Raw genomic sequence first — 18762 nt, 5'->3', positions numbered from 1 at the left:
GTGGGTATTTATCCAAAGAAAATGAAAACACTAAGTTGAAAAGATAGATGCACCCAATGTTCACTACAGCTTTATTTACAATACCCAAGATACAGAAACAACCTACATGTCTATCAATGCATGAAATGATAAAGAAAATGTGTTATATATATACAATGGAATATTATTCAGCCTTAAAAAAGAAGGAAATCCTGCCCTTTGCAACAACGTGAATGGACCTTGAGGGCAGTATGCTAAGTGAAATAAGTCAGAGGGAGACAAAGACAAATACATGATTTCACTTATATACGGAATCTAAAAAACATGAGTCCATAGATACAGAGCAGAGATTGGTGGTTGCCAGAAGTAGGGGTTGGAGGGTGGGTGAAATGGGTGAAGGGAGACAAAAGGTACAAACTTCCAGTTATAAATAAGTCATGCGGACGCAATATACAACATGGTGACTATAGTTAATATTACTGTATTGCATATTTGAAAGTTTCTAAGAGAGTAGATCTTTTAAAGTTCTCATCACAAGAAAAACATTTTATAACTACGTATGGTGATGAATGGTAACCAGACATTGTGGTGATCATTCTGCAATACACACAAATACTGAATCACTATGTTGTGCACCTGAAACTAATATGATATGTCAACTACACCTCAATAAAAAAAAAATTACACATGGACACACCCTTTCCCACAATAATCCTACTGTGAGGAATCGATCCTACAGTAATACTGTCACATGTGCTAAATTAAGGAGATAGAATGTTATGCATTGCAGCATCCTCAAAATGGGATATCAAATAGCCACTCAAGACAGAGAGACAGCTCTATTCATATTATACAGAACCAGCTCCAAAACATGTTGCTAAGAAAACAGAGTAAGGTACAGAACAGTGTGAGCAGAACGTTGACACACATGTAAAAATATGCTGTATGTATTTACAAGTGTGCTTGTAGGTGTATATGCAGAGCCTGTCTCTGAAAGAACAAATAAGCAATATGTTAACAGTGGTTACCTCTTGGGAGATACTTGGGGAGAAGGAGGAAGGGAGACTCATCTTTTACTCTGTACCCTGTTTGGTGTGATTTTGTTACGGCGTGCACCTATTACCCCTTCAGCACATAAATACAAGCAACAACCTGAGTTGTTGAGTACCTGAGAGGGGCCACTAGAACATCAGAGAGAGAAAGGAAACATCAGATGGTTGTGGACATGGATAGGGCAGAGAACAGGCACTGGCAGCTTAAAGAAGGGATGTGCAGGAATAAAGAGTTGGTAGAAGAGAGAAGTAGGGAAGGGGAGGGTGTTATAAGGGCTCAAGATGTCTTCCCCTGGGGACTATAATAAAGATTTCAAACTTTTAAAAAATATATGAACAGCAGAAGTCCTTTCTTGTAAAATGTGAAACCTCAACATGTAAAGCAGATAGAGGAAGTATTTTGTCACATAAATGTATTTTATAAGCTCAAATTTAAACATTTCCTTAAGTCAAACAATGAGTAAAACGATGCTCTCCTGAAAAACATAAATTTGAAATGGGAAGTATGGAGGAATATCTCAGGAAGTCCTTAAAATACACTGAGAGGGAAAGAGAAGCTTTATACCAAGGTTTGCCCCAAACAGAAAGAACACAGCAGTACGTGTGAGTGTACCGGTGATCTCTAGTGTGTCAAATTTGATAGATGACATGTTCAGGTGTGTTTTTCTTTTAATCTACCTTAATTTCTTTGAAAGGCAGACTAAAAAATAAAATTTGAGGGGCTTGCCCCATGGCCTAGTGGTTAAGTTCAGCACACTCTGCTTCAGTGGCCTAGGTTTGGTTCCCGCATGTGGACCTACACCACTAGTCAGCAGCCATGCTGTGGCAGGAACCCACATACAAAATAGAGGAAGATGGGCACAGCTGTTAGCTCAGGGCAAATTTCCCCAAACAAAAAAAAAAGGAAGATTGGCAATGGATGTTAGCTCAGGATGAATCTTCCTCAGCAAAAAATCAAATAAATAAATAAAAAATAAAATGTGAACCTAATGTTTTTTGTAATCTGGGAAGCAATAAAGAACACAATTTGAAAACCTCTGGCCTAGAAAGACTACGTATGATGAAAACTTGTGAGATTTACTGAGAAGTTACTTTGTGATTGGATGGCTTCAATTAAATCTCATTCTCAGACAAGTGGGTGCTCTCCTATGGCTTTTCTTATCTTCCCCATCTCCTCCCACAGTTCCCACACTAGACCTCTGTATCCCAAAAAACAACAGCTCTCAACCCTAGCCACAAGGCTTCCTCCCCAACTCTGAGGACTGCCACCCTTCCCACTTGGCCTCAAAGCCCTTTTGGGGCCATTAGGATGACAAGATACTGATGGACACAAGTCTATGCTTCAGATCACCCTCAACTGGCCTGCATAACTAGATAAGTTGGTCTTATGCTGTCATCTTAATTATTATTATCATTATTAAAAACAATAACATAAATCCTGGAATGAGAAAAATAGCTAAAAAAAACTTAACTGGGACAACTGATGACAGTTTAGAATATAGAATATAGACTATGGATTACATAATGGCATGTTTCAACATCAAATTTTCTGATTGTGAAAACTGTATTGTGATTATGTAAGAAAATGTCATTGTTCTTAGGAAACACATACTGAAGCACCCAGGACAAGGACATGTGATGTCTCTAATTTATTCTGAAACAATTCAGAAAAAATACACATACACACACTGAGAATGTTACAGCAATCAGTGAATGTAGGTAAAGGGTATACAGGATTTTCATGCACTATTTTCCATAAGGTTGAAATTATATAAAAGTAAAACATTAAAAAAATTCAAAAAAATAAATTATAACTCAGTTGCTAACATTTATTGATATTTGCTTCCTATAGGTTTATAGGCATTATCTCATTTAATCCTTTTAAAATCCTAAATAGGTCCTATTATTGTTGCCATTTTACATCTATAGAGGTTTTGGAAACTTTCCCCAAGGTCACATACCTGAGTGGAGACAAGATTTGACCCCAAGTCGGTTCCATTCAAAGCCAAGCTCCTAAATGTTGCCTAGCCTGTCATCCTTACTGTATAATCTTTCCCTCCCAACCTTATCACAGAAGCCACTACTTGGATTCCAAGCATTGTTATTCATGAAAACATCATAGCACTTATTCTCTTCCCAGGCCTCAGGGCATTGGAGATTCATCACTAAAGTCAGGGCTAGAAACGAAAACTTCATGGAGGCCATCAGCACCAACATCAAGAACCCAGAAATCATCTTATAACCTTAATTTTCCTTTAAAAAAAAGCAAACCTTGAAATACAGTCAGTTCAGTTCCACTTAGGTATGTCCAATTTTATTGACAGTTCACAATGAAATGATTTTTAACTATATTTACTATACATAAAACTCATGCTCAAGGGTTATCCTCCTCCCCTAGAGATTGAAAGCTCAACACCAAAGATCTATTCTACAAGACTTCTGCTCACGGGACCTTCCTGCATTCCAGCCAGGACAGCAGTGTCACCATGGGCCAAGCACCAGGGCATGGGAATAGCCCCATTTTATGGAATGGGATGCTAGAATGGCCCTTAGCAAAACAGAAAGATTATTCTTATACCAATACAGGGGGAAATGTGCACTCCCTTTTGATATATACACTAGCTACTGACAGAGTCTCCTGAGGGAACTTTCTACTTTCTCATCTGCTCTCAGGTGGTTTTGAGACGAAAACGTAACAGCTATGGTTAAATGCACAGTTAGTTTCTTTCCCAGAGTCAGAAGAGTTATGTAGGCAGGATCTTAATAACTATTACATAAAATTATAAAGGACCCATTTTCAAGTCATAATCAGCAAGTAAGAACAAAGTAAAAGACAAAAAGTAATTTAGCTATATAAAGTTCCTAATTCTGAGGAATGGTAAAACCTCATTAATGCCAGGCCCATTACTTCTGAATTTCCAAACACTCAGATATGTGTTTCCTACTTGGTGTGAAGTTAAAATAATGAAAAGTATATGAACTTCTGTATTTATGATAAAATATTACGCAATACAGACAGCATGGAAATACAATGTTTAACTTATTTCATTTTACTTATTAGAACTCTTCTATGGTTAGTTTATAATAGCTAGTCCATAAAATCGCTTTTAAGAGTGGGAAAACACTATAGAAATTATCTGGTTACTACATCATACTGTTCACTTATTTTATTTTTTTGTGAGGAAGATCAGCCCTGAGCTAACATCTGATGCCAATCCTCCTTTTTCTCCTGAGGAAGACTGGCCCTGGGCTAACATCGGTGCCCGTCTTCCTCTACTTTATATGAGACGCCACCACAGCATGGCTCGACAAGCAGTGCATCGGTGCGCGCCCGGGATCTGAACCGGCGAACCCCGGGCCACCGCAGTGGAGCGCGTGCACTTAACCACTTGCACCACTGGGCTGGCCCCTGTTCACTATACTGAGCTTGAAATAAACAGTAAATGAAAGCAATCCTTTTACTTATTCATTCAAATACCTGTCCACCCCTGGTATTCTCTCAAACTCATGTTATGTATGAGTTTGCCATTCATCTCTGTTCTTGTTTTTTGGTTTGGCCTTTTGATTCAGCTTGTTGAGATAACTATGAATCTTTAATCTGTGTATCATCAATATATTATCCCTACCTCCCAGAGTGCTGACCATGATTTTGATACACATACCTTCCCTTTGTTCAGTGGGCCAGAGGCAGGTTCAGAGCTCTGGGGAAGACTAAACTTCTCATAAGTGAATATCAATTAGTTAACAATAACAACGATACTAGTAATAATAGTTATTATATATAGATAATTAATACATACTGAACATTGGTATGTGCCAGGCACTGTTTTAAGGACTTTACAAGCAACATCCCACTGATTCCTCACAATAACCTAACGAGGTAAGTACTAGTATTGTGTACATATTCGAAATGAAAAAAGTGATGCACTGAAAAGTTAATTTTCCAAGGTCAAAAAAGCTACAAAGTAGGGTAAGTCGGGGCCCATACTTTTAACTACTAGGACATATTGCGTCTCAATTTGGAAGCACATAAGTAATAAAATGTACTTCATCCTGACAGTTTGAAACAACAATTTAGACTTTTGCATTAAAAGTAAGTTAGTTCAATAAATGTCAGCTTTTTCTTCTTTTATTTTTTAATGAAGGAATGAAGTTGTACTGTACTTGATGCCCAAGAAGCACAACTGTTAGTGAAACTCTTAGGCAGGTTTGTGTCTGGAAAGGATTCAGGAAAGGCAGGGCTGCACTTGGGCAGGTGACTGGAACCAAGTGGGACTGGTGCAGGTACCTGAATGCGCTGAGGTGAGGCTACCGCAGAGTCGGTGGAGATTATCTGGATGCGCGGGGAGGGGCTGGTCATCCCTGGAGATTCCGGCTGAGAGGTCTGTGTACGTGGTACCTGTGGGCGAGAAGCGGGCTGGATCACAAGGGGGTTCAGAGAGATGCCCAGTGGTGGCCTCAGGACTATGCCTCTTGCTTTCACTGTGGCTTTGAGTAATAAAGTTGTGTAGTTCTGGAGTATGAACCCTCGATGACAAAAGAATCAATGACATATTGCCACAGGATGGCCCTTAGAAAACAGAATTTTAAAATAGCTGTTTCTAATATTAAAAATGCAAGAAAAAAACAAAGGAATTTTCAAATCTGCTCTGCACGACTTTAATAAAATAAAAAGCTACCAAAATAACTTTTTAACGATGATCTTTGAATTTTTTCACTGTCTCCAAAACCAGCTGTAAAACATTCCTTTACGATAACAGTTTCCAGAAGAAGGGCTCTCAACATCGTAGAGGATGGCAAACAGAACCAGCATTACACTGAAAACTACTGGGATTAGTACTTGTGAAAGAGTCCTGGCAACCTCCCAGCCCCACTGAGATGGGGCTGGTAAAAGTCCATCAGTAAATGAAGGGTCTATAGGGGCTGGCCCAGTGGTGCAAGTGGTTAAGTGTGTGCGCTCCGCTGCGGCGGCCCGGGGTTCACCGGTGTGGATCCTTGGCATGCACCGACGCACCGCTTGGCAAGCCATGCTGTGGTGGCATCCTATATAAAGTGGAGGAAGATGGGCACGGATGTTAGCCCAGGGCCAGTCTTCCTCAGCGAAAAAAGAGGAGGATTGGCAGATGTTAGCACAGGGCTGATCTCCTCACAAAAAAAACGAAGGGTCTATAATTTAGTTAATACCTACCAAAGGCAAGGTTCAAGGTTCTGAATGTCACCTGGGTACCTGAAGTGGGGAGATGTTATTTTTCTTTGAATAAAAGTATATCATGGGGGCCGGCCCTGTGGCTTAGCGGTTAAGTGCATGCGCTCCGCTGCTGGAGGCCCGGGTTCGGATCCTGGGCACGCACCGACGCACTGCTTCTCCGGCCATGCTGAGGCCGTGTCCCACATACAGCAACTAGAAGGAGGTGCAGCTATGACATACAACTATCTACTGGGGCTTTGGGGGGGAAAAATAAATAAATAAAAGCGTATTTCTAAAAAAAAAAAAAAGTATATCATGAACCAATGCTTTACAATGCTTCCAAAAAATAGAAGAGAAGGGAACAGATCCTAATTCATTCTATGAGACCATTATTACCTGAAACCAAAACCAGACAAAGATATCAAAAGAAAAGAAAACTACAGACAGATATTCCTTATGAATACAGATGCAACAGTCTTCAACAAAACACTAGCAAACCAAACCCAGAAGCATATAAAGGATTATACACCATGACCAGAGTGGGATTTATCCCAGTAATGCAAACTTGGTTCAACATATGAATCAAACAATGTAATACACTATATTAAAGGAATAGAGGACAAAAGCCACATCATTTCAATCATCTCAACTGACACAGAAAAATCATTTAACAAAATCCAACATCTTTTCATGATTAAAACACTCAAAAAAATAGGAATAGAAGGAAAGTTCTCAACCTGATAAAAAGTATCGATAAAATATTCACAGCTAGGGCCAGCCCGGTGGCATAGCGGTTAAGTTCATGCACTCTGCTGCGGCGGCCCGGGATTCACAGGCTCGGATCCCAAGCGCAGACCGATGTACTGCTTGTCAAGCCGTGCTGTGGCGGCATCCCATATAAAGTGGAGGATGATGAGCACAGATGTTAGCCCAGGGCCAATCTTCCTCAGCAAAAAGAAGAGGATTGGCATCAGATGTTAGCATTAATCTTCCTCACACACATACACACAAAAATATTCACAGCTAACATAATACTTAATAGTAAAAGACTAACAGCTTTCTTGCTAAGATCAGGAATAAGACAAAGATGTCTGCTTTCACATCTACTTGACATTGTACTGGAGGTTCTAGCCAGGGCAATTAGGCAAGAAAAAGAAATAAAAGCATCAGATTTGAAAAAGGAGGAGGAAAACAATCTCTCTTTGCAGATGACATGATCTTGTATACAGAAAATCCTAAAGAATCCACAAAAAAACTAATAGAGCTAGTTAATGAGTTCTAAGATTGCAAGATACAAGATCAATATATAAAAATTAGTTGTATTTCTATACATTAGCAAAGAGCAATCAGAAAAATGAAATTAAGGAATCTGACTGACTATAGCACCAAAAACAAGAAAATACTTAGTAATAAATTTAACAAAGTAAGTGTAAGACTTGTACACTGAAAACCACAAAACATTATTGAAAGAAATTAAAGACGACTTAGATAAATGTAAAGATGTGTTCACGAATCAGAAGAATTAACATTACTAAGATGTCAATACTACCCAAATTGATCTACAGATTCAAAGTAATTGCTATTAAAATTCCAGCTGCCTTTATTGCATAAATTGACAAGCTGATCCTAAAATTCACATGGAAATGCAAGGGACCCAGAATAGCCAAAACAATCTTGAAAAATAACAGAGTTGGAGGACTCACACTTCCTCATTTCAAAATTTATTACAAAGCTATAATAATCAAAACAGTGTGGCACTGGCATAAAAACAGACATATAGACTAATAAAATAGAATAAAGAAGCCAGAAATAAACCATCACATATAGGGTCAAATGATTTTCCACAAAAGTGCCATGACAATTCAATGAGGAAAGAATAGTCTTTTTAACAAATGGTGATGGGACAACTGGACAAAACATGCAGGAGAATGAAATTGGACCCCTCCTTCATACTACATAGAAAAATATTAACTTCAGAGAGAATTCTGGGAAGATTATGGAGTAGGAAGCCCCAGGAATCTGCTCGCCATTGGTGGAATCTGTCTCAGGTAACTATTTTGGAACTCTGGAGTCTATTGAAGGCTTGCAACGTCCAAAAGAAGGCTTGGACAATGAATTGTGATTAATTTCAGTCAACTTCAGCTCTTAGCAGAGTAGCAGCTACCCATTGCCCACCTCCACCCTGAAGCAAGCAGCTGTGCACGTGTTCCTGGAGCAGCTTGCACACAGCTTGTGGGAGCCAGCGTGGGCAAAAAGGACCCTTGTCCTCCAAATCTTGGGGATCTGTGCTCTAACTGGTGATTGCTGCTTCTGACTGCAGAGGTGAAGACAAAGAGGGCAGCCAGTGTCACTGTACTTCCACCTATTGTTGCATGCCCCTCCATGTGTGGCTGAAGTGACTTCCAGAGAACTTAAAGGGCTGGATTGTTTCTCTCCACCCCCTATTATTCTCTTTTGTCTCTTTTGGGAGCCAGACACTAAAGACTGGGATGTTCAAAAGCAAATGCATATGCAGGGAAAATTAGAAAGAGACTATAAATGCCCAGGGAAAGGCACAGGTTTAGAAAAGACCTTAGAAGACCTTATGTTTACATGTCAGAATGATCCTGGGCATAGAGACACCCTACAAGATAAAAAACAAACAAAATAACAACAAAACCCAGCAAATCTTGGGAATCTGATTTCCAGAAGTATCACATTACTAGATTCAACAGTCCAGTTTTCAACAATAACAAAAAATCACAAGGCATTGAAAGAAACAGGAAAGTATGGCTCATTCAAATAAAATAAATCAACAAAACTATCCCTGAAAAATGTCTGATGTCAGATCTACTAGACAAAGACTTTTAAAACAAATGTCCAACAGACACTCAGAGCAATAAAGAAAGATGTGGAAAAAGTCAAAAATGGCATATGAACAAAATGGAAATATCATAAAGACACAGAAAACCTACAAAGAAAACAAAAGAAATTCTAGAGCTAACAACTACAATAACTGAAATGAAAAATTCATTAGAGGGATTCAAAGGCAGATTTGAACAAGCAGAAGAATCAATGAACTTGAAAATAGAACAATGGAAATTATCAACTCTGAGGAACAGAGAGAAAAAAGATTAAAGAAAAGTGTCTAGAGCCTAAAGGGTCTGTAGGACACCAACAAGTGGCCTAGCATATGCATTGTGGGAGTCTGAAGGAGAAGAGAGAGAAAAACAGGCAGAGAGAATATTTGAAAAAATAATGGCTTAAGACTTCCCAAATTTGATGACAGACATGAATATAAATACCCAAAAAGCTCAACAAACTCCAAGTAAGAGGAATTCAAAGACAAATTATAATCAAACTTTCAAAAAACAAAGACAAAGAGAGAATCTTGAAACAGCAAGAGAAAAGCAAATTATCACACACAAAGGATCCTCAGTTAGATTACTTGAAGGGTTCTCATCAGAAACTTTGGATGCCAGAAGACAGTACGCCAATGCATTCAAAGTGCTCAAAGGAAAAAAACCTGTCAACCAAGAATCCTATACCTGGCAAAACTGTCCTTCAAAAGTGAGGGAGAAATCAAGACATTCCCAGATGAACAAAAGCTGAGGGAGTTCATGATCACTGGACCTGTTCTGCAAGAAATGCTCAAGGGAGTCCTGCACGATAAAATGAAAAGACACTAGACACTAATTCAAAGCCTATTGGAGAAATAAAGATCTCAATAAATGTAAACACATGAGCAATTATAAAAGCTAGTATTATTGTAATGAGGGTTTGTAACTGTACTTTTTGTTTTCTACGTGATTTAAGAGACTAAGACATTTAAAGAAAAACAAAAAACTTTTTAGTATGAAAGCTAGTATTATTGTTACTCTGATTTGAAACTCCAAATCTTGTTTACTACATAATTTAGGAGACTAATGCCTTTAAAAGAATGATTAATTTATGTTTTGGAGCACAAAATGTATAAAGATTTAATTTTGTGACATCAAGAACCAAAAAGGGTGGGAACGGAGCTATAAAGGAGGCAAGCTGTTGCATGTCACTGAAGTTAAGATGGTATAAATGTAAACGAGAGTGTTGTAACTTCAGGATGTTAAATATAATCCCCATGGAAACCACAAAGAAAATAGCTATACAATATATACCATAACAACAAGAGAGGTTTTAAGTATTTCACCACAAAAAAAATCAACTAAACACAAAAGAAGGCAAAAATGCAGGAAATGAGAAACAAAAAGCTAAAAGACATATACAAAATGACAGAATAGCAAAATGACAGAAGTCCCTCTTTATCAGTAATTATTTAAGTACAAATGGATGAAACTCTTCAATCAAAAAAGAGATTGACAAAATGTATAGAAACTCATGATTCAACAATATGCTGTCTACAAGAGATTCACTTTAGAACAAAAAACACAAATAGATTGAAAATGAAAGGAAGGAAAGAGATATTCCATGCAAATAGCAACCAAAAGAAAGCAGAAGTGGTTGTACTAATATCAAACAAAACAGTTTAAATTTTAAAAGATTACAAGAGACAAAGAAGGACACTATAAATTAATAAAAGATTCAACACAGCAAGAAGATATGGCAACTACAAACATCTACACACCTAATAACAGACCAGGAAAATATGTGAAGTGAAAACTGATAAAACTGAAGGAATAAATAGACATTTCTGCAACAATAGTTGGAGACTTCACTAGCCCAATCTCAAGAATGGAGAGAACAACCAGACAGAAGACATGTAAGGAAACACAGAACTTAAACAACACAATAAACCAACTAGATCTAACAATCTACACAGAACACTCTACCCAGAAACAACAAATATATTCTTCTCAAATGCACATGGAACATTCTCCAGGACAGACCATATATTAGGCCACAAATTACGTCTCAACGGATCTTAAAAGATAGATAACAAATTATCTCCTCCGACCATAACAGGATGAAGTTAGAAATCATCAACTGAAGGAAACAGGAAAATTCACAAATTTGAGGAAATTGAAAAACATACTCTTAACCAATGGATCAAAGAGGAACACACAAGAGAAATTAGAAAAAACTTAGAGATGAATGAAAATGAAAACACAACATTCCCAAACTTATGAGACACTGCAAAAGCAGTGTTAAAGGGAAATTTATGAGCTACAAATACTTACATTAAAAAACAAGAAAGATCTCAAATGAACACCCTAACTTTATAAATTAAGGGACTAGAAAAAGAAAAAAAAAATGAAACACAAAGCTAGCAGGAGGAAAAAATAATAAAAATTATAGCAGAGAGAAAACCAACAAAACCAAATGTTGGTTCTTGGCAAAGGTCAACAGAACTGACAAAACTTTAGCTAGATGGACTAACGAAAAAAAAAAAAAGAGAAGACTCAAATTACTAAAATCAGACATGAAAGTGAGGACATTACTATCAAGTCTACAGAAATATAAGGATTATAACAGAATGCTATAAACAACTGTATGCCAACAAACTGGATAACCTAGATGAAATGGAAAAATTCCTAGAAACACAAAACCTACCATGACAAAATCATTAAGAAATAAAAAATATGAATAGACTTGTAACTACTAAGGAGATGAAATCAATAACCAAAAATCTTCCCCCACACACAAAAAAACAAAACTCTGGACCTGATGGCTTCACTGGTGACTTCTACCAAATATTTAAAGAAGAACTAATACCAAGGCTTCTCAAACTTTTCCAAAAAATTGAACAGGAAGGAATATTTCCTACCTCACTCTTATGAGGCCAGAATTACCCTGACACCAAAGTCAGACAAAGACACTACAAGAAAAGAAAACTACACACCAATATCTCTTATAAACTTTGACACAAAAATCCTCAACAAAATACTAGCAAACGGAATTCAGCAGCATATTAAAAGGATCATACACCACGACACCAAATGGAATCTATTCCTGGAATGCAAGGATAGTTCAACATAAAAAACTCAAATCAATGTAATACATCGCATTAACAGAATGAAGGGAAAAACCCACATGCGTTATCTCAATAGCTGGAGAAAAAGCATTTGACAAAACTCAACACCTTTTCATGATAAAAAAATTCAACAAACTAGGAAAAGAAGGAAACTACCTCTGCATAATAAAAGCCAGGTATAAAAAACCCACAGTGAACATCATACTCAAAGGTGAAAGACTGAAAGCTTTTCTTCTAAAATGAAGAACAAGGCAAGGATGCCTGCTCTCACCACTTCTACTCAACATAGTACTGGGAGTTCTAATCAGAGTAATTAGGCAATAAAAGGAAAGAAAAGGCATCCAAATTGCAAGGGAAGAAGTGAAATTATCTCTACAGATGATATGATCATATACATAGAAAATCCTAAAAATTACACACACACACAGACAAACTGTTAGAATAAATGAATTCAGCAAAGTAGCAGGATACAAAGTCAACACACAAAACTCAGTAGCATTTTTACATATGAACAATGAACTATCTGAAAAGGAAATTAGGTAAACAATTCCATTTACAATAGCATCAAAAAGAATAAAATACTTAGAAATTAACTTAACCAAGGAGGTAAAAGATGTGTACAGTAGTCTCCCCTTATCTGTGGTTTTGTTTTCCATAGTTTCAGTTACCTGCAATCAACCGTGGTCTAAAAATATTAAATGGAAAATTCCAGAAATAAACAACTCACAAATTTTAAATTGTGTGCCATTCTGAGTAGTGTGATGAAATCTCAAGCCATCTGGCTTCATCCTGCCCGGGACGAGGAATCATCTCTTTGTCCAGCAAATCCACACTATATACACTACCTGCCCATTACTCACTTAGTAGCCATCTTGGTTATCGGACTGACTGTCTCAGTATCATGGTACTTGTGCTCAATTAGCCTTTATTTTACTTAACAGCCCAAAAGCACAAGAGTAGTGATGCTGGCAATTAAAATATGCCAAAGAGAAGCCATAAAGTGCTTCCTTTAAGTGCAAAGTTCTAAATGAGGGAAGAAAAAAAAATCATATGCTGAGGTTGCTAAGGTCTATGGTAACTTTTATTAGAGGATATTGTTATAATTGTTCTATTTTATTATTACCTATTGTTGTTAATCTCTTACTGTGCCCAATTTATAAACTAAACTTTACCACAGGTATATATGATTAGGAAAAAACATAGTATACACAGAATTCGCTACTAGCTGCAGTTTCAGGCATTCACTGAAGGTCTTGGAACATATCCCCCACAGATAAGGGGGAACTATTATACAATGAAAGCTACAAAACACTGCTGAAAAAAATTAAAGACATAAATAAATGGAAACACATTCAATGTTCGTGGATCGGAAGAGTTAATATTGCTAAGATGTCAATACTACGCAAAGTGAAATAAACCCTCACATATATGGTTAAATGATTTTTGACAATGATGTGAAGACCATTCAGTGGGGAAAGGACAGACTTTGCAATAAATGGTGCTGGGAAAACTGGATATCTACATGCAAAAGAATGAAGTTGAACATCTTACTTAACACCATATAGAATAATTAACTCAAAATGGATCAAAGACCTAAATATAAGACCTAAACCATAAAACTCTTAGAAGAAAACAAAAAGCATCAAACCATTAGATTTAGCAACGATTTCACGGATATGACAGCAAAGGCACAGGCAACAAAGGAAAAAAATAGACAAACTGGACTTCATAAAAATTTTTAAAATTTCTACATTGAAAGATAATATCAACAGAGTAAAAAGGCAACTAAAAGAGGCTGGGGTGTTCGCGGGTTCAGATCCCGGGTGTGGACCTACACACTGCTCATCAAGCCATGCTGTGGTGATGTCCCATATACAAAATAGAGCAAGATTGGCACAGATGTTAGCTCAGGGACACCCTTCCTCAGTAAGCAAGCAAGTAAACAAATAAACAAACAAATAAATAAATAATACCATGAAGAACTCCTGAAACTCAACAACATAAAAAAATCCAACTTGATTAAAAAAGAGGCAAAGGACTTGAATAGACATTTCTCCAAAGAAGATACACAAACGGCCAACAAGCACATGAAAAGCTGTTCCCTATTTCCACTGATCATTAGGGAAATAAAAATCTAAACTACAATGACACTGCCTCACACCCATTAGCATAGCTACTATCAAAAAAACAGAAAATAACAAGCGTTGGCTAAGATGTGCAGAAACTGGAACCCTTGTGCACTGTTGGCGGGAAAGTATAATGGTACAGCTGTTGTGGAAAACAGGATGGCAGTTCTACAAAAAATTAAACATAGAATTACCATATGATCCAGCAATTACACTTCTGGGTATATACACAAAAGAAGTGAAAGCAGTGCCTCGAAGAGATATTTGTACACACATGTTCACAGCAGCATTATAATAGTCAAGAGGTGGAAGAAACCCAAATGTCCATGTACAGATGAATGGATAAGCAAAATGTGGTATATTAATAAAAGAAATCTTAACTAAATTGGAGTTGGGAAGACCTGTAGAGGGAGCTCTCATGCTCCATCATACATCATCAGTTATCCCAAACAGGAAGAGACCAACAGTTGCATCTTTGACAAGAAGTAAAACTACTTTACTACTGAAGGAATATTTCTCTCCTGACATGGCAACAGCCCAGCCAATGAGAAATGCCCGGGCTTAACCAATGAGAAGTCATTGCTGCCCTGAACTGTTACTTTCCCCCAAGGGACTTTTGTTTAGAATAGCCCTTCCCTAATCCCCCCTTTTATCTATAAAAGCAAGCTCCCCTCCTCTCCTTTCTGGATTTGCCTATGGTTCATCATAGCATGGACATCTCAAATTGAAATTCTTTTTGCTATTCCTGACTAAACTCATTTTGAGGATAAAATAAGGCGAATTTGCTTTCCAAGCTAACATATATGGTGTCAGAAGTGGGAATCAAAGGAGGTGACCTCCAAAATCAAGTGAGGTACCCGCACTGAGCCCCTTGTGCCCATTGCTTCTGTGAGTTGCTTCCTCCTTTTGGTTTGGTTAGGTTCCTTTTGGATTTTGAGCTCTGTACTCTTTGCTTTCTTAGTTCTCCAACTTCATTCAAGATTGGGAGAAGTGAATTTTATGGTAAGTGAATTATATCTCAACTTTATAAAGCATTCATGACTACGTACTGGGGTAATTATGAAAAGATTTTTTCTTTCATAAGCATTAATTTTACCAACAAAAAAATTCACTGTAATAAAGATAACATAAGCTAATATTTTCATGGTGATGTTTAGTTTACAAAATTCTTCATATAAATTAATTCTCTCTTAGCTGAGAGACAGGCAGGACAGGCACAAACCATTTTAAAGAAGGTGTGATGAGGCTCAAATCCTGCAGAATACATCTCCCAACATCCATGTACATATTTGTGCTAGATCTGTTTACATGTAATTAAGAAGAAAGGGTGGGCCAGTCACTTTATCAGAGCACACTTATTAAATCCTTCTTCAATAATAAAAGTTAGAATTTTGGTTGACTCTTTTATTACTTTGCAAATTACTTCTACCAATTTCAGATATTTGGAATTCTTAACTGATAGAATAATATACTGACTTTCTTATTTAGATACTCACTTTACTTGTAAGAAGTTTTACAACAATCAACATTATTTGAGTATCCACAGGCTATGGAATCAGACAGATCTGAGCTCTGAAACATGTACTGTCACCTTGAACAAGCAACTTAAACCTTTAAACTTTAGTTTCCTCAAATTCAACATGGACATATCGTTACTACTTTATGGGATTCATGAGAGGGTCAATAAATAATATATTAATTCCATTCAGCCCATAGTAGCTATTAATACTATCACAAACTTCCTAAAAATTTTTCTAAAGCCTGAGCTATAAACAGTGTCTAACTATCTTTGTTGCACATGATAAACTGTACTAGTGAGGCATTCCTCACACAGATAATTCTTTTTATTTTCTTATCATAAAAAAATGATATTAAATCCTACCGCACATCATATACAAAACCCAGGAAATCTAGGTGGAAACCTAGGTGACCTTGGATTAGGTGATGATTTCTTAACTATTACAATTACAGCACAATAAACAAACAAAATAGATAAAATGTACTTTGTCAAAATTAAAAATTTGGAGCCTCAAAGGACACTATAAAGAAAGTGAAAAGCAACCCATAGAATGAGAGAAAATATTTGCAAATCATGTCTGAAAGGAACTTGTATCGAGAATATTATAAAGAATCTTATAATTCAAGAAAAATATGAAACAACAATTTAAAAATGGGCAAAGGAGCTGAACAGACATTTCTCCAAAGAAGATAAACAACTGTCAATAAGCCCATGAAAATTTCTCAGCATCATTAGTCATTAAGGAAATGCGAATCAAAACCACAGTAATAGAGTGACATCAGTATCATGGCAGAGTGAGTTTCTCCCTTAGTCTCTCCCCACTAAGTTACAACCAAATGGACATTCACTGACCAACAGAGGATTCCCTACAAAGCACAACAGGACGTCTGAGAGATCTACACAGCCATACATCTGAAGTTGGGGGTACCAGATCCCTGGGAGGCAGTAGAAGGAGGTGAGCACATCACTCCCACACCCAGCAGCAGCAATCTAGGCTGCAGATCATCACACAGCAGCTGGGCACGACTGTAAGAAGAGGCAGGGGGGCAGGCAGGCCTGCATGCTAATACTTTTAGCTTTCGGAGTTGCAGCCTGGCCCACGGGAATGTTCCACACCAAGTGGGCACAGCTCAGCCACCCCTTGGGCACTCACACCAAGCGCAGCAGCCGAGGTGAACTGCCTGTGAGCGCAGAGTGGACTGGTGCGTGTAAAAGAAAGCGCCCTTTCCCTCCTGCCTAGCGCACCAGCTTGGCAGGTCCACAGCCAAGGCAGCAGTTCCACATCAGAGTGCCTGCGCCTGCATGTCTGACCCGCCAAGTGGCTGTGGCCAGAAGGCAAATGCAGACAAGCCCTACCAGCACAACTTCAAGCAGACATGGTGGGTTCAGAAAACACAACTTCTGAAAACACAACAACTACCTCCCCCCAACAGGGGTGGCAGGTAGAATCTGCACCATGATACTACTACAAATGCCTCAGCAAAGGATCAGTTCATCAAACACTATGAAAAACTACAGTAACACTTCAGAGCAGAAGGAAAAGGACAAGTCTCCAGAAACTAATCCTGAAGTCACAGAAATTAACAATCTCAATGACAGAGAATTCAAAATAGTTGTCATAAAGAAACTCAACAGGTTACAAGAAAACTCAAAAAGACAGTTCAATGAACTCAGGAATAAAATTAATGAACAGAAGAAATACTTCACCAAAGAGACTGAAACTCTAAAAAAAAAAAAAAAACCAAACAGAAATTCTGCAGATGAAGAACACAATGAGTGAGATAAAGAAATGATCAACAAACCTTAAAAAATAGAGCTGACATTATGGAGCACAGGATTAGAGATTTAAAGGACAGAAATATAGAAATGCATCAGGTGGAGGAGAAGAGAGAACTAAGTCTTAAAAAACATGAAGAAATTCTTTGAAAAATATCTGACTCAATTAGGAATTGCAACATAAGGATTATAGATATTCCAGAGGGAGAAGACAGGAAGAAAGGAAGAGAGAGCTTGTTCAAAGAAATAATAGCTGAGAACTCCTGAAACCTGGGGAAGGAATTGGCCTTACAAGTAAATTAAGCCAACAGAATTCCTAATTACATCAACGCTAAAAGACCTTCTCCGAGGCATATAATAGTAAAACTGGCAAAAGTCAATGACAAAGAAAAAATATTAAGGGCAGCAAGGCAGAAGAGAATAATCTAGAAAGGAACCCCTATCAGGCTTTCAGCAGACTTCTTGGCAGAAATCTTACAGGGTAGGAGAGATTGGAATGATATATTCAAAATACTGAAAGACAAAAGCTTCCAGCCAAGAATACTCTATCCACCAAAACTATCTCTGAGATTTGATGGAGAAATAAAAACTTTCCCAGATAAACAAAAGCTGAGGGAGTTCATCGCCACTAGACCTCCCTTACAGGAAATGATCAAGGATGCCCTCATATCTGAAACAAAAAGGCAAAGGTCTACAAAGCCTTGAGGAAGAAGACAAATAGACAAAATCAGAAAATTGTAGCTCTCTATCAGAAGAGATTAGCAAACACTTAATTGTAACATAAAAGATAAATGGAAGCACCAAAAGTAACTATAAACACTTCATTTTTATTTATTTTTTTGGTGAGGAAGACTAGCCCTGAACAAACATCCACTGCCAATCCTCCTCTTTTTGCTGAGGAAGATTGGCCCTGGGCTAATATCCGTGCCCATCCTCCTCTACTTTATATGTAGGATGCCTGCCACAGAATGGCCTGATAAGTGGTGCACGGGTCTGTGCCAGGGATCCGAACCTACAAACCCCAGGCCGCCAAAGTGGAGTACACGAACTTAACCACTATGTTTGGGGCCAGCCCCAAAACACTTCATTTTAATCACAAACTCAGAACACAAAGCAGAACAATTTGTGATAACAATAGCTTAGACAAGGAAGAGGAAAGGATGGAACCTGCTTAG

The 18762-nt window shown here is 37.7% G+C and overlaps 1 protein-coding gene across 4 annotated transcripts in view; it reads right to left on the bottom strand.

Annotated features, from left to right (window-relative positions):
* NR2C2 (nuclear receptor subfamily 2 group C member 2) overlaps window positions 1-18762 on the bottom strand; it is a 120548-nt gene that overhangs the window by 53955 nt on the left and 47831 nt on the right. For all 4 annotated transcript variants that reach the window (XM_058565788.1, XM_058565793.1, XM_058565792.1 and 1 more), the window contains one exon: window positions 5320-5430. In XM_058565788.1, the coding sequence (XP_058421771.1) occupies window positions 5320-5430 (111 nt within the window). The remainder of the gene's footprint in view (window positions 1-5319; window positions 5431-18762) is intronic.

This window comes from Diceros bicornis, chromosome 2, assembly GCF_020826845.1.
Source record: "Diceros bicornis minor isolate mBicDic1 chromosome 2, mDicBic1.mat.cur, whole genome shotgun sequence".
NCBI classification, from domain to species: domain Eukaryota; kingdom Metazoa; phylum Chordata; class Mammalia; order Perissodactyla; family Rhinocerotidae; genus Diceros; species Diceros bicornis.
This window is presented reverse-complemented; position numbering and strand designations above follow the sequence as displayed.